The sequence below is a fragment of the Lycorma delicatula genome, chromosome 3 (genome assembly GCF_047948215.1).
Source record: "Lycorma delicatula isolate Av1 chromosome 3, ASM4794821v1, whole genome shotgun sequence".
Lineage (NCBI taxonomy): Eukaryota > Metazoa > Arthropoda > Insecta > Hemiptera > Fulgoridae > Lycorma > Lycorma delicatula.
Window position 1 is genome coordinate 220,504,847 of NC_134457.1, and position 27,638 is coordinate 220,532,484.

General features: G+C 28.9%; 3 protein-coding genes across 8 annotated transcripts in view; 1 reads left to right on the forward strand and 2 right to left on the reverse strand.

The window, feature by feature from the left end:
• The window catches only part of LOC142322447 (platelet-derived growth factor receptor alpha-like), a 90,655-nt gene extending 70,070 nt beyond the window's left edge, over positions 1–20,585 (forward strand). The window contains exon 5 of the mRNA XM_075361546.1: positions 20,545–20,585. Within this exon, the coding sequence (XP_075217661.1) occupies positions 20,545–20,549 (5 nt within the window). The 3' untranslated portion in view covers positions 20,550–20,585. The remainder of the gene's footprint in view (positions 1–20,544) is intronic.
• Positions 975–26,150, reverse strand: LOC142322443 (uncharacterized). Of its 3 annotated transcripts, none has more exons than XM_075361535.1 (8): positions 25,863–26,150; positions 16,704–16,947; positions 14,895–15,440; positions 13,815–13,914; positions 12,153–12,364; positions 9,043–9,150; positions 6,192–6,366; positions 975–4,459 (listed from the first exon to the last, which is right to left on the reverse strand). In XM_075361535.1, exons 2-8 carry the CDS (start codon positions 16,788–16,790, stop codon positions 3,633–3,635), a joined length of 2,055 nt encoding a protein of 684 aa, XP_075217650.1. In that variant the 5' UTR covers positions 16,791–16,947; positions 25,863–26,150; the 3' UTR covers positions 975–3,632. The 3 variants fall into 3 exon arrangements, with proteins under 3 accessions (XP_075217650.1, XP_075217651.1, XP_075217652.1); XM_075361536.1 differs by lacking the exon at positions 25,863–26,150 and adding an exon at positions 21,695–21,839; XM_075361537.1 differs by lacking the exon at positions 9,043–9,150.
• The window catches only part of LOC142322444 (orphan steroid hormone receptor 2-like), a 90,534-nt gene continuing 84,734 nt past the window's right edge, over positions 21,839–27,638 (reverse strand). For all 4 annotated transcript variants that reach the window (XR_012755853.1, XR_012755852.1, XR_012755854.1 and 1 more), the window contains 2 exons: positions 22,839–22,957; positions 21,839–21,856 (listed from right to left, as the gene is read on the reverse strand). The gene's annotated coding sequence lies outside the window, so the exon portion shown is untranslated. The remainder of the gene's footprint in view (positions 21,857–22,838; positions 22,958–27,638) is intronic.

The window sequence follows — 27,638 nt, forward strand, 5'->3', positions numbered from 1 at the left end:
TGTAATAAGAAGAAACAGTAATGAATTTGTGGCAGTAATCAAATACTGAAGGGGACAGCAGTACTGAAAGTACAGTTGTTACAGGAATATGTAGTAGTGTTATGTTCCTGAAAATGCAGACAGGATCACGACTTGAAATTATATTTCTGTGACTGTGTGAAGTGGAAATGTAACAAAGGAATTTATAATGAAACTAAGCAATTTCATGTCGGAAATTGGCTGGAGGGTATAAGGCTTCTGATAGTTACTGTTACACTATACATTTATTTTTGGTGTGAGGAACCGACTTCAGTGATCAGCAGTTGAACATAAATCAATGCACTGCAGTTGACTGGAATATGTACAAAAGAGAAATGTCTGCTTTTATTGTACATCAGTTTTCGATAAGCAAAATAAGTTGTAACAAAATAAGTGGCGGTCGTGGAGACTATTGAAAGTCTGTTTACATGATGCAAATATAATGCGAGCAGGGTTCTTCCACAAGAGTGGATTTTTGGGGGAATTTACAAAGAACTAAGCCAAATGTTCACTGCCAAAGTTCCTGATTGTTCTGCAAAAATACTACTGGGAATTATTAAAGAAAAAGTTGAAGCGGAATCGATTATCATATCAGACTGTCGGCATGGTTATCAGCATGATGAATTGGAGGCGGCTGGTTATACATATCCATAAGTTAACCCATCACAATTTCATAAACCCGGGGAGATGGTATCACATACTCAGCAAATCGAAAGAATGGAGGAACAAAAAACACCAGAAAACCGCTCGACACTACTTGGAAGGAATATCTATTTTCTGGCTGCCAAATGAATGATACGTAATGAAATGATTATTTTATAATTGTTTTTACTTCATAGTACTTAAATCGATTTTAAGACTAGCATTAGTTAAATAAAAAATACATAATAAGGAAATTATATAAAATAATATGCGTGCCGATTAATTCACTGGTAAGAATATTTTAATTTGACAAGACAGATTTTTTAATTGTAGCAATGAGCAAGACTTTTCTAACGAGGGCTACATGTGTCTATAATGAGCACACACTTCATCAAATCACACAAATGAGGTAATACACAATAATACTAAGTAAAGAAATAAATAAATTTAGTTACAAATACATCAATTATATTGAAAAAAAAATAAATGTACTCTCAAAAAATAAAAAGATTATCTGTGTACTAAACATACATAACAAAAAACAAAAATATTATTAAAAAAGAAAATTGTCACCGGTACAAAACTTTTACTATACATATAAAAAACTAAACATTGTATTATTACAATTGTCACACTAAAGCTTATATACATATTACAAATGTATAAAAGAAAAGTAAATAAATGTATAAAATCATAATAAACACAATTTATATAACGAATAAATAAAAAATTATCACCTGTACAAACTTGTACTACATATACAAAAATCTAAATTTGAATTGACAAGTGTCACATTTAAATATATTTATTAAACTAATTAAATTTAATACTTAGAGTATTTTAAATATTATATACATTTTATATTACACTCCAGTATCAATTACAATAAAATTGACAATCGATATCAAGAATAGTGGCATACATAGATAACTCTTAAAAACAAAATGAATTAAATAAATATAATTAAAAAAATAATTTTAACAGAGGAAACTAATGACAGAAGACCACATGAAGTTCTAGAAAGAGATTAAACAGAAGTGAATGGTATTTGTGAAGCGATACAGATCAGTCTATAAATATAAATATGTTATTTGTTAAATTCATTATCGCTAATGTGTAAATGTGGAATGCTGTGTTATCAAATATAATCCAAGGACTATATGTCTATATCATGTATGTAACTACAAAATGAATAGTTGTGCCTAGTAAGTGCCTAGACCTTATTCAATTAACAGTTTTAACAACCATATAAACAATATTTATGAATAATAAAGAAAATTATTATTATTTTCACTTTTTGGGCTTCGTCAATACGCAAAGATTTCACTACCGGTAGACTATAAATCCTAAAAACCTTTTGTGCAAAGATAACATGAAAAGCTGCTCTACAGTTTGAAGTCATACTGTCAAGTGTAATATTACATCATTTGGAATTGTAAGACCACACTTCTTTGAGAATGATGATGGTTTTGCAGTTAGATTTACAAACATAACATGTAAAAAAATCTCCTTTAGCCTAAAGTAGCTCGTTATTCTATTAATCATAACACATTATTTCAACAAGATGGTGCTATGAGCGACATTTCAAGGATGGAAATTTCCCTAATCACGTGATCTTTAAGAACATACAAGAAGAATTTGTCTGTGGATCAGATCTGTCTGCAAGAGATTATTTTTTCTAGGGGTACTGAAATCAGTGTTACTGGAAACAGGTACTGAAAACACCACCACCACTACACGCTACCTCCAGATCTTAAAAAATGTTGGCACTAATTCATGTGGCTACGCTGCAAAATATGATAGATAACCTACTTATCTTCTATGTTGTTTTTAAATAATTGTACATAATGTAATTTCATATATAATAAAGTGATAAATACTATTTTACATATTTATCAAGTATTTTTAATCAACTGATTCACTGCTGCACTCTGTGTAAAACACGTGCATATCAAAATATGTTTTTTCATGTACTTCTTCAGAGGTGCAAAAAAATTTTTGTTCTACAGTATTTTTTTTTACATAAAACAAAACACATGAACCTTTTTCTTTTGTTTTTTATCATAGAATAAATCAATTAATTAATAATGTGGAGATATAAATTGGAGATATAAATAAGGATTGATTAGGATTGATTGCCTCTGAAAACAATTAAATTACTTCTAATTGAAAATGAAACGAGACATATGAGAGGCTGTTTTAATTTTAATGACAAGAACTATAGATTAAAAATAAAACTGAAATAAATATCTTTTATTTATAGTAAAAAAAAATAAACTTCTATCTTCCATTATTTCCCGTTCTTTGTTAACCATTTTAAAATTTGTTGGTAATTACCAATTACCAGAATACCACCACAATAGTTTTTGACATAAAATTATTAACATTTTTCCATCGTAAAAGAATGATTATTTATATAAATATTTATCTATACATTGTAAAAAAATTATTTACATAAATATTTATCTGTAAAAAGCATCAAAACGTCATTAACCTAGTAAGAGAATGTTATTTAACTTTTTCAGTTCAAAATTCGAAATTTTGAATCAGAAATCTGAGATACTCAAGAAGATAATATTATGTACATTTTTACAGCAAAATAATATACAAAATCGTAAAATGATTTTTTTTCCTTTAAAAATTCTTACATAAAAGTAAAATTAAATTTAAATACAGTTATTAATAACTCTGTAATTAATAATTAGTAATAAGTAAATCTTAACTATTAACCAATTATTACTAATTATCTCATAAACATTTTTAAAAAAACACCTCACATCACCTACAATATGAGCTGCAGTATAATTAATTAATTAATCTTATTGATATCTGTCTATACCGTCATATACAAATCGGCAATTACGTTTCTATGTTCCATTATCCATACAAATTAAATTCTTAAAATACACTTTGAAATAATTAAAGCGATTTAAATATCACTTACAATATTGGATATTTAGATAATATAATAATTACTCCTCGAATACCAGTGATGATTCTATAAAACTACAACTGTTTGGCACAACAGCCTTCACTAACAACAGGCCTTTACTAACAAAACAATTTGACAGAATACTATCTGTTAATTCATCACAATCATATCTATTTATTAATACATCTTCAATCAACGGACTGAAAGACTGGGTTGATGATTGTGAATTTGGTGCATCATTTAATGCGTTATTAAGAACACTAGATGAAATCGGTTCTTGATTTTCTCTATTACCAAGAACTTCAACAAAGTCCTCGTTATCATCATCAACCGCCATAGAAGTACCACTTAACAATTGACATTTATCAATTTTCATTGCAGTATCGTTCATAAAGTCATTATTGATTATTTCATCAACATCATTATTACCTTCATCAAAAGATTCCATAGAATCCTGATATTTATCATTATTGGTATCATTGCAATGAATTTTTTCTCTACTGCCCATTTCTTCTTTATCTAAATTTTTGTTAATACTGCCATCATTAACAGTTGATTTATCAGTACCTATTTTTTTACAGCTAACAACTACATCACTTGAATTAATTTCATTATTATTATCATCATCATCAATACCTATATAGGATTCGTTACCATTAGATATTATACTATTATTATTATCACCAGAAATTTTATTACAGTTTTCATCTGCAGATGATAACTTTTCTGTAATTGTCATAGACTTATTGCTATTATTATTAATTTCATTACGATCGCTAGTAATATCATCTCTACCATCTTGGTTTAACTCCTTATGTTTTTGTGATTGTTTCTCATTTATTTCTCTTCTGCATTTCTTCCTGGTCCCTGAAAAACAAAATAACAAGTAAGAATACAAATTCAAAAATAGCTGAGATCATAAAGTTTATCATTTACCATTAAACATGTTTGGTCACCGTGTATTTTTTGTACCGACATTTTTAACTTTCATGTCATCTACTCTTTTTTTGGCCTGTTCTTAATGGTACACACCTGATTTTTATTTAAGCTTGACTGGTAGCAAAGATAAATATTGGATTTGAGGAAAAAGTTTCTTTAGGATCGCATAACTGTGGTAATATTAGTCAAATTTGTCTATATTTGCATATGTGTGCTTTTGATAGACGAAATATCACTGAGATTGTATTAGTTTATTACATCTTGAAAATGAGTGAAAATTTAATACGTTTTAAAATTTTATTAAAAATTATTATTTTACTTTTTTGATTATGATGTTTTTGGACACGATGCGGTATCAGTATGTGTGGTACAGAGTTGGTTCAAAGATTTTCAATCCGGAAATTTTGTTGTCGGTGATCTCTGTCTGGTCAACCAGTGACTGAAAAGTTAATGAGATCATTGGAAAAATTTGACTAAGACCAACACATTAGCAGTTGTGATGTCAGCAGAAAACTAGATAAGTCTACAGGAGGTAGAAAATCAGGCAAATAGGGAGGCTGAGGTACAAAGTTTTTGTAACATCCTTGGAGAATGGGAATGCCAAATGTGGATAGCATTGTCATCATGCACTATCCATCTTTTGCTTGCCCACACTTATTCATTGCCTCTTAAATATTGCTAAATAAAATTATTATTGTTGTTATAACCATATGGAATAATGAACAACACCATTCCAAAAAAAAAAATGATCAACATCAATTTCAAATCGGAGTGACTTTGTTGTGCAAAATCTGAGAAACACTGATAACTAATCATAACACTGAATTTGGTTTATATATCCTACCTCTTAAACGTCTTCCAAAGATTTTAAGGTTTCTGTAAATATGTTCCTCAATTTTAAACATAATTTCTCACAAACACAGTGCTCTACAAGAATTCATTGCATTAATATCAGAAAATGAAACACAGCATAGAATGATGTAGAAACGGAATATTTTTTTGAATAAATTCCTACGAGCAGTTCAAATCTGTACTACTTTGAAAGTTCAATTTTTGCTCTTTTAACAAACAACATGTAATGAAATCAATGAATCCTCCTTATTAACATATAATTAATAAAACATATTTTAAAAATACAAACATACACAAAGGTTATTTTCTAAAATTTGAAGAGTATCTGTTTCGTTAGCCAAAAATAAAACAAGATTAAACTGTGCCAATGTAGACAAAACGTTTTTCAGTAACATTATAATAGTGATGAAACATATATTTATATCTACGATGTAAACTTCAGTAGGGAAAAGTTCACAAAGCGCAAAATAAGCGTGTTAAGTTTGAAAAAATCAAGGTCATAATAAAAATTTTTGATTTTTAAGTAAAGATGCCAATATTAAGGAAAAGTTGTCAAATGGCATTAATACTCTGAAGTCTTAAAAAGAGTGTGAAAACAATAAAACAATTGATCCTTTATGTTAAATATTCCTCACTATCTAAAAACATAAAATACAAAGCAAACAAAGAAAAGAAAAAAATCCGAGTAGAAAGAAACAAAATAAAAAGAATTCTCCAAATATAATAATATAATCAATAAATCCATCAGTTGAAGAAGGTAAAACATTATAGCGGAAAAATAATCAAGAAAACTGATTTTATAACTTACCACATTTTTCATCATCACTACTATCTACATCTTTTGGTCGCCAAATCGGTCCATTATATCGTGATAAAAAACTGTAATTCTTCAAACGTTCATTATTAGACAAGAGTAATGCTTTATCAGTTTCAATCATAGCTTTATCAATTTTAAATGCATAATCAACACCTTCTTTTTTGGTCTAAAAAGAAAACAAACATTAAATAGGTGGAAAAATGTATGTGTATATCAATATATACAATTACACACATGGTAAAAGAAAAACTGTATATAAACTGCATACCTCAAAACTGATGACCAAGTATAAAAAGCAATAAATAGTGAATGTAATAATGAATGTTACATTAAAAGAATTAAGCAAAAATAGTTATGATTAACTTGCAAACTAGGTTTTCTAATCTGATATCACACCGTAAATTTTTATTACAAAAAACCAGTGTCAAATCTAACACACGTTTTTTTTTTTATAGTTATACATTTTATTCTAAATCATATACAAAGAATTTAATTTGTTATTCAAAAAGTATTATGCTAGGTTATAATTCCAATCTGTATTTATTTTTCATTATACTTTTTAAATGTTGGTAATGTTTGTCACACAGATAACTCTTTTTTTTAAACTTATCTAGTTATTTATTTATATTTTCATGATAAGAAACCATACAGGGAATTATCTAAAATTTTGTTTCTTAATTCACTGAATTTACAAAATGATAAAATCAATGTAATAAAAAAAAAATATTAATAAAAGTACTATTAGAATTCTCTTGGCTGTCAATATTTAAAACAATTGGGTTACCAGACTGTCAAAGTCTTTGAATGGGAGACTAGAAATTTTCACCAATATGTAGTGGATTGAGAATGGCAATCAGTCAGATGAAAGCTATTCTAACCACATCGTGCACCGACTCAACCACCAATCACGAGTCACCCATCACTGAAATCCAGCAGCTATAAAACAGTGCTTTTGCACAGTCAGGGCATCATCATTGAGATGAATGAAATGATACATGCAAAAAGATGTTTTCTGAGAATTAGACTGGAGGAGAGCTAACCTAACAGACAAATTTAGTGGGTTGACAAGCCTAAGTTAGTCAGTTCAATTAAAATTTGGGAAACTGCACCAATATTAATATTCTTAATTATAGTGATGTGGGATTTTCATTGTTGGTACTATAGCTGTATTATAATAAACCATTATTAATTTCATTCCACAGAGACCTACATTCATTGTGGTTATGGTAGTTAAAAAGCAACAATCCAACCGCAACCACAGCAACTGGGTTTAATACTCTCTCTCTCTTTTTCTTTTTTCCTGTTTAGCCTCCGGAACCGCCGTAAGGTTTTACTTCAGAGGATAAATGAAGATGATATGTATAAATGTAAATGAAATGTGGTCTTGTACAGTCTCAGGTCGACTGTTCCTGAGATATAAAACCCAACCACCAAAGAACAGCGGTATCCACAATCTAGCATTCAAATCCATATGAAAGTAACTTCCTTTACTAGGATTTGAACCTTAGAATTCTCAACTTCAAAATCAGCTGATTTGTGATGACAAGTTATCAAACAGACCAACCTGGTGGGCTGGGTTTAATATCCAGTTGCTGTAATTAGAAGGGCTATGCAAAAGCAGCTTTATTCATTTAAACATATAAGTAAAACCATTTTTGTAATGTACACAAAAAACAAACCTTTTTCTTAAACATAGCCACTGTTATAAAATTTTTCTGTGATTTAAGTTGCCCTTTCACATCTTATTTTCATTGTCAAAGTACTTGGATGTCATACTTTACATTCATGAATATTACAATCACAAAGTACCCAAACTAAACTGTATGGAGGATTACTAAAGACTTCCCACTTGAATTGTAACAGAAAATTTCAACTTATTTTGGAATATGCAGGCATACATTGTCATACAAAGAACAATATCATAGCTCAATATGCCACATTTGTTTTGAATGGCCCTTGTTAACTTTTAAATTGACTGTAGACCTCAATTCCAGGAAATCAACCATCACATCTCTTTTTCTGTTCCAGAAGACATTTGCCATGATTTTCTGACTAGAAAATGTTTGCTGACACTTTATTGATTTTGTTGGCGAGCAAGTATAGCCAAATACTGAGTTTATGTCTCTGGTTTTATCATTTGCAACAATTCTATATACAAAAAATATCACCTTTAATTTTGTAATGCTGAAGATATATTACTATAGAGTTCATCCATTGACTTTTCTGTTTTGAAAGAAGTTTAGGAACTCATTAGGTAGAAAATTTTCAATAGCCTAGCTTAACTTTGATCACTTCATAATGAATCGAGCAACTTATAAAGAAACCAATCAAAAAACTTTGAAACTGTGGCTTGTTACATGCTGTACACCATGTAGTTGACTGTAATAGTTACCATTCATTGTCTGTCTAGTTCTCTCCTCATCACAGGTATGTACACGTCACTATCCATTTCTAAATGTATTGCAACATTATCCTTCAGCTGATGAAAGGATTTTAACTGCTTCACAGTTTCTGGTGAAACCTTAATTTTTTTACTTAATGTACTTTACAACTTGTGAGTTTCTAAACTGCAGCACACATTTTAAAAAGCTATTACTAAATGAATGATGGGGAAAAGGTACTCTGACACAACTAGATGAAATCCAGCAAATCTTATATCTTATTACAATCATGCATATGAGAGTTCACCGTTACTCTCACTTTCCACGCAGTATGTCTAAGAAAAATAATTTTGTGGACAAACTTGTACAAGAGCAAATAAAACCTAAATTGCAGATTATACAACCAAGTAAATCTAAAGAGGAATTATTGTATTAATCATATTAAATTCATATTTACATACCTTGAACTCTTTTGAGTATCTGAATTCTCTATTATATTTCATAATATTATCGGTTGATATCCAAGCTCTAGTAACTTTTTCATCAAAGAAAACTACATTGTAGTAACTCTGAAAATAAACAAACAATAAAATGTTAAACAACTGCATACAACAAATGTTAATAAGCAAAGTTATATTTAATCAACCAATTTCCACAGATTACTGAAGTTAACCCTTTCGCTGTCAGCTATTTTGGAGGGGGTTGTGCCCCCCCCCCCCGAACTGTCAAGAAATTTATACTGGCATTGCATATAATGCTGTTTTCAATTTATAAATTTGAAAAAAATACAAATTACTCAGAAAATTATGTAGAATATGATGATATTTAGCAAAATGTCATATTTTTCACTTTAAAATGTTCACAAAATTAATTTTTAAATAAAAAAGAATATTTAAAGTTTATTTTGTTTCCATATTCCTAACACTATACTTAATTTGAAGAAAACTCACCACTCCATAAAATGTACATAAATTACTAAATAAAATCATATAAGTATGAAATTTGAATTATTATTTACAATGTTATGATAAATAGAAATTTGAATACATGACAATTTTTTCCCTGGTTTTCTGTATTGCTATCACTTCAATGTATTGTGTATCTTTCATTTCATCTTCACTTTCATTTAAAATGTAAACTAGAAGATCACTGTCACTTTCATAACCCCTATTTGTGTATATTCACTATCATTATACTTGTCAAAATATTCGTGAATATCATCGTCGGTAAGTCTTCCACATGGGCCTGGTATTGACTCAATTTCAGAAAAAATACACAAAAATGAACAATAACAAACAAAACGCAAGCACTAAAATTAAATAAAAGAATATGGAAACAATTACTATAGAAAATTAGGGTTATATATTACAAAATAAGTAAGCGCAAACATGTATTAGATTATGTGCAATGCAGAAGAACGTGATTTTCGGAAACGAACGGTAATGTGACTTTCAATATCAGTAATTTATTCTCTAACCTTCTTTGTCATATTAAAACAAATATTGTTAATAAGAATTGTGGATATAAACAAGGTGATTCAATGAGCGCTTGTTACATTCTCAAATCAGCATGTTCTATCTTCCTCATCAACCCAGCAAACAGAAGAGCTGAACTTTTTCCTGTACTAAGTCCTTACATCATGCCACAAATTGGTACTACCATTTTCATGTGTGCTGTGATTCCATACACATCAACAAACTGAGAACAGTATGATTAGAAGAAATGGATGACTTATCAAAATAAAGTTTCATTTGTCTGGTTTGATATAGTAACGCTACCACTGCAGGTGTGCATAATTGGCAAAGATTCAAATTTAGCACAAACTATTAGTAGTATTTTGAGTAGTGATAAAGCAAAAATTAACAAACTAATATTTTTTATGTTTATTAGGCTTTTGTTAGCCTTTTTCTAACTCATGTTCATTTTCAGTACAATTTCTTTATACTCTTACGTCAAATATTGCATTCTTTTTTTTGTGCTTTTATTTTTACACTTTTTTTTAAGCAATGGATTTTTACAGTCATCTTACATGTGTCTGCTAGTTTTTAATAGTCTCCATTCAACACTGTGGTGTGGGAGGGTATAAGCATTGGCCTTGCTCCTGAAAGCAGACCACAGCAGAGAGAAATAGAGTATATTTTCATTAGAGGCTTATTAAGTTTATGAACCTGTTTCTTGATTTTTAAGTAAACCAAGAGTAAATTGAACTGTAGGATAAAATTGTCATTGTTGCGATAAAGACTTGTTTTGTTGATATGTGTTTAAAGAATCAATCAAATAATGATCTAAGAACACAGCCTAATTAAAGTTAGATATAGGAATTTTAAATATAGTTGTTTTTGTGTGAAACGTTTGATGTTAGAAGGTGCAGGGATCACGCTTCCACGAACAGGTTAATTTGATAGTTGAGAGTTGTAAGTTATGGTAGGTGGTCGTGGTTTGAAGAAGCTGTACCGAAGTGATAGTTAGTTCAAGAAAAGATTATATCAAGATCATAAAAATAGAAATTAGATCAAGAAAAGATTAGAAGCTTTTGAAATGTGGTGCTAGAGGAGAATGTTAAAAATCAGATGGGTGGATAAAGTGACAAATGAAAAAGTGTTGCGGCAAATTGATGAACAAAGAAGCATTTGGAAAAATATAGCTAAAAGAATTAGCAAAGACAGACTTATAGGCCACATCTTAAGACATCCTGGAATAGTCGCTTTGATATTGGAGGAACAGGTAGATGGGTAAAAATTATACAGGCAGGCAATGTTTGGAATATGTAAAACAAATTGTTAGGGATGTAGGATGTAGGGGGTATATCGAAATGAAATGACTGAACTAGATAGGGAATCTTTTAAGAGAGCAAACCAGTCAAATGATTGAAGACAAAAAAAAATCTACGGTAAAATTAAAGTTGAAATAGAGAAAAACAAGATAACTAATTTAGTTTCATTAAATAATTCTATTTAGTTAATATCAACACAGAACATAATCTTTATCACTGTTGTAAACAAAATAAAGCATTTACGGGATAGAAATGATGTCAATAAAGATTTAATAATAATATCAAAATATTAGAGAATACATTTTATTTCCCTCAACACAATTAATATCAAGAACTGGTATTTTTAAAATAAGTTAAGTGTACCCATATTTATCTTTACAATCTGAATTGTCAACACATATTCATCAGCCAAACTGAGCAAATGGGTTAAATGCAGAGGCATGGACATGACAGAACAGATACACATATTCCCATCTTGTCATTCATAAACCTATTCTAACCTGATATATATTGATCTATAAGGAGCTTAATGAAATCAATGTATATGCTTTCTACCTACAATTCTTTGAAATTCCTCGAGACATAAGCTTTCTCAGTATCAATCCAAATTCTTCAGCAGATATTGAGAAAATATCAAACAGACATAAACTAACAGATAAACATGAACAGAAAAAAAAATTCTATGAAAAGCTAGTTCTCAGATGTTATCACTAAAATACACTTACTAAAAATAAATATATATATATATATATATATATACATATTATATATTAAATAAGTTTGACAATTTTAACTCACTGGTACAAGAGAATCTTCATCATCCAACCAATAAAAAGCTTCCGTATCAGTATCATCATCAACCATAGATGGCCACCATGGATATCCAACCATTTTAGCCCATACAACTGAACCAGCAGTAAATTTGTTAAATAATATATCAAAATCATATTCAGGGTCAAAATTTGGTATTTCTACATCAGGTCCTTCGTTGCATTTATATGAATCTGGATCTAAAAGGTAACAGTTAAATAAAACTGAATTATATAAATTAATTTTTTTAATTTGTAATTCTTAATAAAAAACAAAATTTAGTTATATCAGACCTGCTCCTTATGATTTTCACATATGTAACTAAATAAAAGTATCTAGTACAGTACCATAAATAGAGCTTGGACTGATATGTGATTATCACTCCGTCCAGAATCCTTCTACAGTGTGGTACAAGGAAACGAGAAATTTTGAAGTAACTCTCTCAAAAATAAAATAAAATGAATTTACAAGTTTTATTGTTGAAAACAAAAAGCAAATTACATGCCATTAAGCGTACCAACATAAAAATTTTCAATTTCTAAAAACAATGTCCATCAATGATGGCCATTATGCATTCTTGGAAGTAAATGTTGAGATTCTGCATGGCACTTTGAAACACTTCCATGGGACCATATAGTCTGATGGTTTCAGTTCTTACACAACTTGAATTTTGTAAGGATGAAACTTCTAATCGCTGTGGATTATTTGGCAGACAATTGTTCAGTTTAGCTTCAATGCTGCTGCGTGTTTCCTTGTCGATCATCGTAGACTCCTTCCAATTGAGGCCCGAACTGCTTCAATGTTTTCTGGTGTTCATTGAGTTCTTTGAACTCCTGGTGGTTTCTTTTTTAGAGCTGAACCCATCTCCTCAAAATTCTCAACCCACGTCTTGATGCGTGACAAGATGGAACGCGATCATGACGTACTAAATTGTAATGATGTCGGAATTCCTGTTAAGCAGCTGTCACATTGTCACCATTCTTACAAAATGCCTTCACGGCAAATGCATCATGCTGTATACTGACCCACTGGTCCATGATTACTAAATAGCAGGTAGTTGTGCTCAGAAGACCTTTCTACCAGTTCCTAAGGGCTGCCACTAGTACTTTCAAAATTTCCGAATTCCCTGTGTCATCCTGTATATTAGGTACTATGCTTAGCAATAAACAAAAAAGCTTGTAGGAATTAAGACTATGGACTGATAAATTTCCCAACTGACTATCTGCAGTATAACGTAAGAATTCACAGTTTGGATGACAATTTCTACATGTACAAACAAAAAAAATCTTTAATAAAATATAAAAAAAAATACATGTAGACAATTTTATATAAAACACCAACTAACAGCTAAGGCATCTACTTTGGAAAAAATCCAGACCTTTTACTTCTCATAAAATCTAATTATATTATACAAATTTACTTCTTACTAATCTTCAACAAGTTATTTTACTGGAACTTTCCACTTTAATTTAATTAAATTTGGTGAATATAGTAAAGTTTTTCTGTAAATACTTTAGACTAAAAAAAATTTTTTAATTCTTAAGAAAAAAACTGTTACAACAAACTCCATTTGCATGATAAATTGCTCTCAAATTATCACGTTAATATAGATAGACATGATAACTTGTATTTTAATTTTATAGCAATTACCTGGATTCATATCACAGAACCATTTCTCTGGGACATCACTTGGATCTTTTATACTATGAACATATCGCCATTTTTTACACTCTGAATTGGAGCACGTTATCTGTAAAAAAAAATAAAATAAAAAGTATAAATATTGTTCTATATTTTTATATATACCAGGTGATTCATAAATAAAGTAACACACCTTGACATCTTCTACTGGTGAAAATAAAGAAGAAAGTTCATACAAACACAGGTTCAGAAATACTTTATTAGAAAAGTCTACTGGTGAAATATTTCACCCTGATTTCTGTGCCTTTGGTAAAATTAAGCCATTCTGTAACTGTTGGAACCAAAACAATGAGGTAAATTTTATGGTTTACATGAAATCTAACTTAAAAATTGAAAAAAAAATAGGTCCTGGAACTGTATTTTTAGTAGTTTTTGAGAAATCTGGGGTAAAAACACACTATTTTATGAATTTTTACACTATTTTATGTCTGGTGTAAAAATAACTTTGTTGAATGTTTTAAAAAGTTTGTTAAGTTTTAAACCTAATCTATGGAGAATTTGATTCCAAGTAAAATGATATGACTAAAATCATCAAAAACTAAAAACTAATCATCACAAACATATGGTTGCCAGCTGACATTCGCATCTTGCTACATTTTTTTAATAAAAAAAATACAGAAAAATGACAAAAATGACTGTGTGTAATGGGAGTTTGAACTTTCAATCAGTATCAGTGTGCTGGTCCTTCAAGTTTAAAATTTAATATTGACCTGGTTTCCACAATGTTTTAAACCATAAGTTAACTGCATGAACAGACAGTAGCTGCTCATGACACAAAATATTGAACAGATTTCAAAATAACCTTTGTAAAGTTGTCGCAGAATTACCATTTTTATACAACGATTTAACAAAGAATATTAAATGCATTAAATGACTGACAATATACCATCAAGTTTAGCTCCCCGCAACCAAAATGAATAACCAATCGCTTTTAAAAATTTTCTACTTTGCTGATGTACCTTTTATACATACGTATATAAAGTAGCTTCCTTAATAGTAAATTCTTAGTAATATAAAATTACAACTTACCCAAGTCCCAACGTCTCGCTGTTTCATTAACCACATTAAAGATTCTTTATGATTTTTAAATTTTGACGGCAGTGGCTGATAGAACCTTTTCTTAACTTCTGACCATGAGTATTTATCGCTTGATGACGATGACGCAACTGATTCATTTTGAACATTATTATTATTATTATTTGAGTTATATTTATTTTTTAATGAACATTGAACTTTTGGAATATCATTAATATTTTTATGCGATAAATTTTTCTTTTTCAAAGTTGAATCTTTTGGATTTTTCATAACTTCATTATTCTTCACTGACAAACTCTTATTTTTATCATGTTTAACACTAGTAGTACCTTTTTTTGAATCCTTTATCTGATTATTTTCTTCAGAAGCAATATCATTATTATTGTTGTTATTATTCTCATATAATACCATAGTTGGTTTGATTATTTGATTAGAATTATTTGATTTAATCTGTCGTTCAGATAATTTTTCATTTGAAAGAGTTGTTGATACTTTTTTGTTCAAATTTTCTGAAATGATTTCCTCAGAATCTTGAAATGACTAGAATAAAAAATTGATAGCACTAATAAAAAAATGGATTGTTCAATAGATATATTAAAAAATAAATATCATTATTTTGAAAACGTTATATGTATAAATACTTTAAGTTATATTAAAAATATGATGATGGCTTTCCAAACAGCTACAATGCTGATGTTATTGTTAGTAAATTGAGAGATTGTTTTAAGGTTGCTTATATGTCATGTATTTTTTATGAAAGAAATATATTTAAAAAATAATAAGAATACAATATCACTGAGGGTAATTAATTTTACAAACAATTTTTCTGTGCTACGAAAAAATCTATAGGGATGAAAATGCAGAATAAGGATTCAAGCTTGGACGAGCGATTGCAGATATTATGGAGGTCCCCCATCATACCCCTTCCCCAATTTCTGAATGGTACCCCAGGGACACTTGAAAATATTATCATCCAATGGGTACCACTGTGAACAGATGGGGTACTCGTCCAGGGGGTCAAAAAATTTTTTCAGAACGCAAGGACTTGCCGTTTTCGAGATATTTGTGATTTTCGTCTGAAAATTCAAATCTGCTTAAAAAATACTAAATTTTCCCAAAACTTCAATACATATTTCGCATATATACAGATATATATATACGGTATATCATTATATAATAATATAACAAGTATACACCTGACCAACACGAGACATGTACTAATAAATGGTGATTTTCCACTAGTGATCAGTACATTCTGATGCTAAGCTAATGGAGATGCACACACAGAATGCTGTTTAGTAAGGTAAGACATTCAGGAACTCCCAGGAATTCAAACATATATCATTGAAGAATAGCTAATAATATAAGATCTGATCAATTAGTTATAACCACTAAAAAAAATCTTTGACTCAAGAAATGGGTCTTTAAGCCTTGCTCAGTAATGATTTTACAGATATACCATTGAAAACAACCATTTATCTTTCAATTTGGTGGATTCAAACACGATTGGACAAGCACAAAACAGGAATCGCACAAAGATCATCCAAATAAGATAAAAACATCAGTAATCATTGAGAAAATTCATGATACCATTTTGGAAGATTGTTGAAAAAAAGATTTACAAGGTCATTTACATTCTGAACATCTCAAGTGAACGTACATGCCTAGATTACATGAAAATTTGGTGTTAATACATTTTCACCCATCTTAGATGTGTAGTTAAAATTTGGCAGCTGAGTAATTATGGCAAACTCAATAACAGATGTTAACATTTCTAAAACAACAAATACTTTATAAACTTACAGAATCAATCTGAGTACTAAGTGAAGAACTTTGACTATGTGATTTACTAGCATGACTTCCCCAAGGACTCATCATTTCACAAATCATCCTTAATTTTTCACCATGTGACAATTTTGATTTCTTCTTTTTCTTTTTCTTCTCAAAAATATCTACTGTCTTATCAAATGTAGTATCTAAATCAGAAAATTAGATACTATATCTTCACTGCTATCTTCCATTATTACACTTTCGTCGTGAGATTCCACTGTAAAATATGATAAAAATTATTTGTGAAAACAAGTAAATAAAAATAAACCTTAAGCAATTCAAATTTTCTAACATTTTAAAATGCTTACTAAAATGTACATGTTTTAGGTTAGGTTCAGTAAACATAATAGTTTATACAATTTGACATGTGAACAGTCACTATAAAAATGGCAGAGCCATTTCCAAGATTAACACTGTTTATTAAAGAAAGTGAGAAATGAAGCAATTTCCCATTTTTTCCCCATCAAGCTGAAATGTCACATTATTATATTAAACTACTGAGATACAACTAATGTTCAATCCTACAAGTTATTCATGGTGAATGCTCCATTTACCATAGAAATTGTATAATGAACATCATTACTTTTAGAAAAATCAATCCTAACACCATTTGTATCTCACATGCTTTACAAGCATCACAGTCGCATAACAGAAATTTAAAAGCAGTGTAAAGCAATGTATTAATCAATTTCTTCCTATGTGAAAAAATTCATTTTAAGCCCTTTCTGTTTATAAATTGTATATTTTGCATTTAACTGTAATGATACGATACTACGGACTTTTGGAAAGTTGTAGGCCTGACACAGAGACTGTGCAAATATGATCAAATTAGTATAATGTTTGTCAAGTATGATCAAACAGTATACATTTAGATGTTTTCTATAGATCTATATAGATTTTCATAATCATTAAAGATCTTTTGCACGATTTGCATGCTGCAAATTTTCAGATGTGTAGGTGGTGTTTAGCTGCTTCTTTTTTAAAACAAATAAAGCAAACATTTTCTGACAAATGGATAAAATTAAAGTTCAACCTGTTATAAGGTACTTTGTTTTAAAAGATTAACCCCAAGGACAAAAAAAAAGGAATGGACCACTTTAAACGATTTTTCCTTTGTTTTCAATAATAAAAAGTGAGCTGCAAATTTAAATGTGGCCTCATACATCCATTCAAGATAAACACTCGGGTTAACCAAAACTGCTACGGCCAATGAAATCATCACCAACGCTATAATAAATGTTTGCTGACTGAAGGTGTATGAACTTGATGACATTACAAACAACTCAACATCCACATCTGGCCAAAAATAAAGTTCTCTTTCACCATGATAAAAAAATACACACGTTTCAAGTTATTGCTGTAGAACTCCATGATCTACACTTCAAAGTTTTTTTACATGTGTGTATTTACCAGATTTGGCTCCCACTGATTACTTCTTCCCAAACATGAAGAAAAGGGTCGCTGGATGAATATTCAATTCAAACGATAAAGTCAAAGCTGAGAAAACCACTTATTTAGAACAGTTGAACAAATTTGTTTTTACGAACATTGCAGGAGTGACTTCATTGAAAAATAAAAAAATATTCTGAACCTTGTTTTCTTTGTCGGGCAGAGAACTTTTCAAAACAACCCTCACCAACGTTGAATTTTTAAAATACTTGTATTTTTTCACTACTTATACCTTTTCCTTTAAAAGTTAAGGGCTTAATATGAAACTAAAAAAGTTAACTTGAAACTTTAAACATTGAAACTACAAAATATTTCATGTTGCCTAAGATTTCTTTTTTGGGAGTGGGGATGAATTATGATGAATTTTATTGTAATATTATTACTAAAAGTTTATTATTTAAACTTTTAATAATCCAAAACAGCTTTGAAAAAAAAAATCAATATTTTTAAATTTTGATTAGTTCCCCACCATCAATACTGCTACCAAAGTATTTCTTTGGGGTCACTTTGCACTACTACTATGCCTAAGAAGACATTAAAAAAAAATTTGATATAAAATATGCAATAAACAAAAGGATAGCTTTTCTCAATTTTTGGGGGAAAGGGGAAAATATGTGGCAATTTTTTTTTTTTAAATGGTAAGATAAGCATGCACACACATACTAAGCTTAAAATAAAGTGGGGTTATGTTTGCAAGTTTTTGAGAAAATGACTTCCAAAAAACCTCCCTGGAAATATTGACTCCAAAATTTTACCAAAAAATTGCCCCCTATACACAAGTCTGCAAAAAAATTTCAAGATCAGTCAATCCAATCAAAAGTTATTAGCTTCAAATATGTTAACACACATGCACACCACCTCTCTCTCTTTTCCTGTTTAGCCTCCGGTAACTACCGTTTAGATAATACTTCAGAGGATGATATGTATGAGTGTAAATGAAGTGTAGTCTTGTACATTCTCAGTTCGACCATTTCTGAGATGTGTGGTTAATTGAAACCCAACCACCAAAGAACACCGATATCCACGATCTAGTATTCAAATCCGTGTAAAAATTTTACTAGGACTTGATTTTTACTAGGCTTTACTAGGACTTGAACGCTGGAACTCTCGACTTCCAAATCAGCTGATTTAGGAAGACGCGTTCACCACTAGACCAACCCGATGGGTACATACATACCACCTAAGTACATATGAACATTACCCCCACCATTTTATTTTTGGTTTTTGAGGTTTCTGGTCATCAACTTTGAAAAACATAAAAAACCATACTTGATTCTTTGATTGATTTACACTTTTCTTCTTGAGCTGTGATGCCAGGAAAGTAAAACAAATAATATAAACGCACAATCATAAAAGAAAAAAAAAAGAGAATATTTTTTGTTTAGGCACGATTTACTAGAGAGAAGATATTACATTTTTACACAAACATTAAAAGACTGTATTACTGTAAAGTTAGTTGTAAGGGTACATAACAATTTTCTAAGTCTTACAAACTGTTTTACATTATAATCTTGTGTACATTACCAGAGTAAATTATACAAACTTATGATTTGTTAAAAAACAATTATTAAACATAGCACAGCACGTACCTGTATCATTTTTATGACCTTCATTTTCCTCATATAAAGGTTTCTTGTTACTTTTAACCATTTTAATACTGCCCTTTGGTTCTATAATATTCGTCTTCTTTCCTTTACTGCCTGGAGCCTAAAAAAAATATACACATAAAATATTTTTAAAAAATAAATAGCATATCATCATCTTTCAAGACAGAAAGAATATAACAAGAAAGACCTACGATAGGTTCTTAGCTGTCTCTAACAGTTTTACTCTTTATTAGAGCAAGACTAAATAATTTAAAATTGCTTTACTTGACCTAAATGGCTCTAAAATTTGTTTAAATAAAACTCTTTTAAACATTAAGCTAAGTTTTTAAGCTACTAGGAGATCAAGTAAAACAACTTTTAAAAAAAAATTTAGTTCACTCTTTTAAAGAGTAAAACTTTATAGCGACAACAAAAAACGTATGATCTTATCATAGATCCTTTTTTGTTAGATTTTTTTACACAAGATCTATCACATCATATATAATTCCTGAAAGTTGGTGTTAAATTTGAGATCATTATAAAATATACCTTCAATCCCTGTTTTATGATATAGCAGCTGTTGTGGGTTGTTGCAGAAACAATAACCCGAGAGAATACAGCATTTAAGCAGTTAGAACCGACTGTCAATAGAAGGGGAAAAAATATCAGTGAATAGGGTACATATTTTATTTCCTCACATAAAATTTATCACTAAGATGTAGAACACTCCATACTCTCCCAGACTGACATTGATAATTTTGACATATTTCTTATTTCAGATTGATTTTAAAAGAAAATTGATACCAACCAGGTTAACAATGACTATCTTCACAAAACACAAATGAAGAACCTAAAAACTTGTTTTCTGATGAAAAAATTGGGACTAGTGATCATCACAGATCTCTTCTGAAGCCAAATTTATATTATTTAAGACAGTTCTATAGAGACCAAAATAAATGGTGGTCTGACAGTACAAGAATAGGACTATATGATGAATGCATCAGAAATTCCTAGCCAAGCTTCTTTCACTATTTTCAATGGATCACCAAAGATGTCTGGCACTGGTGTGATGGAAGAAGACACTTTTCCAGTCAATCAATTTTGGCTGCTTTATCTTAACTGCTTGGTGTAATCTTTTCAGTCGTTGATAGCACCGGTCAATCATTTGACCAGTGAACAACGGCTTTTCAATCTCATCATATACACATTCCTGGCAAAAATTGTGATACCACAATTTTTTGGCATCAGTTCTTGCTTTTCTACCATTTGCAGAGTTTTAACATGCTTCAACCATGAATTTTTCCATATGTTATTGACATTTCGATCCATTCATTTTCATCATCTGTAATGAGCAGTTTCAAAAATGTTTCGATTTCATTCCATGTTCATATCACATTATGTCCAAAAATAACAACAATTTTTTTAGCAGCCTGGGTTCATCAATTCTTCTCATTTTTGTAATAAAATTTCAAAATGTATTGTAATTCGTTTAATTATTATTTTCACTCCTTTCGACACAATAATTTTTAAATATACTAATATAATCATAATCTTTTTAAAAGTACTCAGTGATATGCTGCTATCTTTTAAAAAACACCAAATTAAAATGTTACCAGATTTCATTAATATTACCAGAAATATGTGATCTTAAAGTCATCTGCTGGGAGAATACGAAGAAACTTTTTCCCTAACTGCAATATAATAGAAAATCATTCAATACAGTTTTCGTAAAATAAAATAAAAATATTTCAACAACCTTTTTAAACTACGTTTTATAAATAGATATGACATTAAATCATTGTTAAAACACAGTTACTCATAAATCTTGTAATCAGATTACCAGTTTTAAAAATTATTGTTGTATTATAACTACATCTACAGGTACCTAAAAAACAAGAAAAGAAATAACATAAATTTAATAATAATTACAGTTGTTGAAGAAGAGTCTGGTCCATCAAAAAATGTAGAGTTTTCTCTACTGTTATCATTAGATAGAAATTTCTCATCACTACTATATGTAAACGACCTCTGAATAGCAGCAGTAAATATTTCATCATATTCTGCATCGGTCAACGATCTCGCAGATAAAACCTAAAAATAAGCACAAAAAAGTGAAAACATAATTATTTATAAATAATTCAATAAAGGCGCATAAATAAAAATGATCAACTTTATTCATCAAATTCATTTACTACAAGATCTCTTCAGCACTCAGATTCTAGTAATAATACCAGACTTATTTTTAAAGTAAGATGTGTTTTGAACTGGCTGTCTACATACATGATGTAAACAGATGGCGCTTGTGTAACTCAGTTATTTCAATCAGTAGTCAGCTGTTAGCAATAATAAATTAGTCATTTTGTTATTAGTTGTTTATATTCATCTATTAATAATGAGTGCTACAATTTGTGATCTCTCACAAGTGTGAAATATGAGAGTAATCCAATTTTTGATGACAAAATACAATTCTGTAGCTAAAATTCAAAGACAAATTTGTGAAATTTATGGACCAAATATTATGAACCGATTCTAAAGTAAGACAGTGGTGGCAATCATTTAAAAAAAAAAATGGCAAACGACATTCATGATGATGACCATAGAAGCCGGCTGCCAGTAAGAATTTGATTGAAAAAGTAGATGAAAAATTTGAGAAAGCCAGTTTGGTAAAGCCAGGAACACTGAGAAAATCAGTGCATTTTTATTGTGATCTAAGAGCTGACTACAGATCAACCCAACACAGAGTGTTTTGTCTGGTGGCTGCATGATAATCCTTTCAGATTAAGCCGGACTACATTAAGGTCCTATATTCTTGTTGAATTAAACTGGACTCTTAGCCTCGACATTAAATACTAAACGATAAAATATTAAATAGACTTTACTATTAAAATATTCTGAGAATTATTGTATTTTGAATAAAATGCCACCACTCAATAAATGATTAAATTTAATTTATTTATTCTGATTCGCTTAAAGCAGTCTAATTAATACTGATTAAAATGGAGCAGTATTAAATGTGCATTATCATTAGAACACATGAACAAAAACACTTTAATTGAAATAAAATAAAAAATACCTTTTTAGGTTTTCCCCCTTTTTTGCAGACCTATTTTCACTTCCAATAGTCTTCTCAACAATATTTTCTTTACCTTTTGATACAAATGTCTGGAAATCAGGACGTTTTGTTGTTTTCTCCTAGAGAAAAAAAACATAAATATAAATATATATATAATTAATACTTTTAAGATATTATAACCATTTTATACATCTATAACAGTACACAATGCATACATGTACCATTTTGTATCATGATCAGATGTGTCAATCCACTATACTTATTGACTTTTCTCTCACTTACACCCATTCATTGATTTAATTCATATAACTAATAGTAAAGGAATTAAATTATAATCATCAAAATAAATGAGGTTAGATCTTTCTGACTGTAAGTTAATTTTGGAACACCACACTCTTATTGCAATACCACAATATACGATCTATTTGATACAATACCAAGTCATGATATATGATATTTTCAAGTGTATAGGTTAGGATTTTACAGTCTTATAAGAACAATTGTGTCCTTTTAATTAATAAAATGATTTTAAATATTAAAGTTATATTAATTAAATATGACTACAGATCTGCTGATCAACTCTGACAGAAGAATGAACATTAATCTTATCACTGCAAGCAAGGCAATAGGTTAATGATTAAAATTAGCCAAACAGTTATTTACGCTTCTAAATATTAGGACCATACAGAAAATGAACATTTTTACGCAGCACTCATGGCAAGTGAAAAATTCATGCCGTTATTTTCTCGACCTCAAGAAAATTTATTATCATACATTTTTTAGATATAAAAATTAATAAAAACTATAATACTAACAAACTGGATATTGATATAAATAGGAAACCCACTAAACAGGGCACCATAATTCATTTCAACCTTGGAATCAAAAAATATTGATGTTTAATTCTTAATATAGCTATGAAATATTTAAAACATAACAATATAAAATTAAACATTGGATTATATCAAACATATAGTTATAATTAATGGATAAAATGAAAACTTAACATAACAATAAATCTAATTTAGATAAACAGGGAGTATATAGTTTACAATGTGCAAGTTGTGATTTGGAATATATCGGGATTACAAACCAATCTTTTTCGATCAGAATTAATGAACACATTAATTGTATAAATAAGGGAAATATGGAACAATCCAATTTTGCTAGAAATATCTTAGAAAATAATCATAATTATAATCCAGATAATTTTATTTATATTCTTGAATATTTCAGTAACTTTCATAAAACAAATATGATTGAAACAAATTACATATACTTAAATAATACAAATTTGATAAATGAAAAAACAAAATTTGATAATGATGTATTATTTAAACAAATGTTAAACAATAATATTGATTCTTAGATTGGTTATACTGATTCATACTAGCAAACACAACAATTGAGAGCTTCATACTGACATGATGGACAACGTCGACAGTAGACCTTTTGACGATCAATTGTTGTATTTATAATTTTTGTTTTAAAAAAATTCAAAATTCATTAAATATATTAATTTGTGAAGGAAATAATTATTCCATAACACATAAATGTCCCTGATGATGGATTAATTTCCGAAAGCACTCAGACATAATAATAAAAATAGTTAGTAAGTGGAAATTATTCTATAATTAAAAATAAAATCAGTATATTGAAAAAAAAAAAAATTTAATTTTATTTGGCTATCTCTGGAACCAATGAAAGTACCACTTATGATATATCATTGAAAAGCTCTCAATGAGGGGGGTTATTACTGCAATTAAGAAAGGTCCAAAATCCAATTTTTTTTTTGATTTTGGGCTTTTTTGGACACTTTTGGTTCAGTCGATTGGAATCAAAAGGGGAGGTGCACAGCACTAGGTGTTAAAATAGTCCTAAACCAAAATTTCAACATCCTACACCTAATTGTTTTTGAGTTATGCGAGAAACATACATATGAATGTACGCACATATAGACGTCATACTGAAACTAGTCAAAATGGATTGAGGGATGGTCAAAATGTAGATTTCTGTTGAAATCTAAAAACCAGCATTTTTCACATTCACAGTTTTTCACTTCCTTGACTTTGTAAAAGGAAGCACAAATTATTAATTCATTTTTTGGGGAGGGGGTGAATATTAAATAATTTTTTTTGTAATTTATGACTTTGATAAAAGAAACTTCAACTTTCTATGAAAAATTTTTGCTAAAGTATCCCCCAAGTAAAGATTTGAAATTTTATTTCAGCCAAAACATAACACAGATTTTTCCAATTTTTGCAGAAATTTATTACACAATTTCCTCCTGAAGGTAACACCTGTCAACCAAGTTTGAAAAAATTCATCAACAGGATCCAAAGTTATAAAAATCAAATATAGACTTACCTACATACATACATACAAACAAATGTCCATCTGATACAAAATAGATTTTTTGGATTTGGGAGCATTAGAAGTAAAAACTTTTTTTGGAGATTATTTATTAAAATTTATTATTTTGTTGAAAATTTTTTTATTAAAATGATTCTTTAAGGCACAAAACTAAAAAACCAATTTTTTTAAGAATCTGTATACTTCTCTGTTATAGCTGTAGATTCTAAATTCAAGAATACTTCACAAAGAACAAATTTACTAGCAAATTATGATGATGTAAATTAATTAATCAACAGAGAGAAAAAATTATCTATAATGTTCACTAAAGCAAAGACAACTCTTGTCAATTCTCATATTCATGAAAAATACTGTTTTGAATATTTTCATGTCACTTTAATATATATTATCACAGCTACAACCGTAGATTCTTATATAATATGGGATGAAATGGAGTATCATCTGAATTCTATCATATCTGCAAAGTTAAACACATTGTGCGTATAAAAAGAAAAACTTTGCAAATTTACCTTCATTTTAATGAATTACTCTTTAGAATTTATTTTATAATCTGTTAGTAGTTAATTAACATATTTTGAGGAAAGTTGAAAGAGAAAAATATTCCACTAGATACATGCACTAAGTATTATTAAAATAAATAACAATAAATACCTTAGATTTTTCATCAGTTTTTGGTTTAATTTTATTCTTACTGAGAACAGAATAATCGTTAGTGACAATACCGGATTTAGTCACCATTACATTATCACTTTTAGTTGTAGTGGTAGTATTTTTAAGTTTGCATTTTTTACTTTTTTTTTGTTATTTGTTGATGCAATTATAGAATTGTGTACTGACCCATGATGCAGGATCCCTAAGTCCCTATTACTAGGGATTATTGGTATTCCTTTTTTTGTTTAGGTTTTTCTGTTACTGTGTTTTGGTGGTTAAATCGTTACTTTTTTAATTTAATTAGCACAGTTATGAATATGTTTATAAATTATTTGCATTTTCAAAAAGTTATTATTAATGTATACATTAAATCTATATCTATCATAAATATAGGAACTAATTTTTTATAAATTGATATTTTAAAATAACAATAAACTCTATATATCCTACACAATATTATAAAATTACTCAACTGAATACCTGAAATAGTTTTCACATATAGCACACTTAAATCATTTACATCGGGTGAATTGAAAATAGATTAACAGTAGCTGGAGGAATAGGGTTTATGCATTTACTGTCCACCTAATTTTGGATAACCATGTATTACAACACCCACCAATAAAAAAATACAGTAGAGTACAATTAATTGGAACAGCAGCAGTAAAAAGCTCCTTCATTAAAAAGAAAACTTTTTACAGCGTAAGAAAATTGTTTTACACTTTATTATATGTAAAAAAGTTCTTCAAATTAATGAAAAATTAAATAAATTTAACATATTATTTGAAAAAGAAAAATAGGGTTTCTTGAAACTCATAACGGAAATGTAGCCAAGTATTTTGAAGGTCATCACCATGTAAATCATAATTACTGGTTGATTAACCTTTTCACGATATAAATTATTTATACTAAATTCAAAAATTAAAACTATATTTGATGAAACTAAATTAAACTACTAATTAAAATTGTAAAAAAAATTATGGCAGAGCATGTTTCTTTCTTTGAGGTTTAGTAATCAGAACTGCATTTAGTCCAAATTAACAACACTCCTTTGTAAATTCATTTCTAATATTTATCTGAAACATATGAATCAATAAAGATTAATACTAATACGTATGTATTTTTTTTTTTGCAGAAATTATCAAGAATCACCAAACCTGAAAAAATGTAGTTTTTCTTTTAGAATATTTCTCCAAATTTGCATATCTTTAATAAGCTGTTTTTAAGACACTTTCAAGAAGCTAAAAAAAAAATTCAAGATTTTTTTTAAAGTTAAAGTAATGATTATTTCATGATGATAAAGCTTCAATCCTGATTGGAAGCAGTTAATCATTAAATAATCTTATAAAGAAGGATCTTGGTATAGAATTATTATTTTTACTAAATTTTGTATAATAAAATATTACACAAAATACAAAAATTCTGAAAAACATTAAGAAACTTAAATAACAGTTTTTTAAACATTCTATTTACTCATGAAGAATATTACTCATTCACTGCAATCTTTCCCAATGACATAGAAAAATTCTGCCTCAGCAAATGGATCTAAAATGTTTGACTACAAATGAATGTGTCTTAATCCATTAATAATTCTATAAAAATAAATAAATAATTTATTTACAGAATGCAAAGCATAATTGATAAAAAATTCAACAGCACAAAATTTTCACGTAAATGATAAATAATGATTTTACCATTTCAACTTGAGTGTTTCAAAAAGACATTTTTAGAAAGTTAAACAATTTTGCTTGATAAAAGTTAGTGATTTTATTTAAT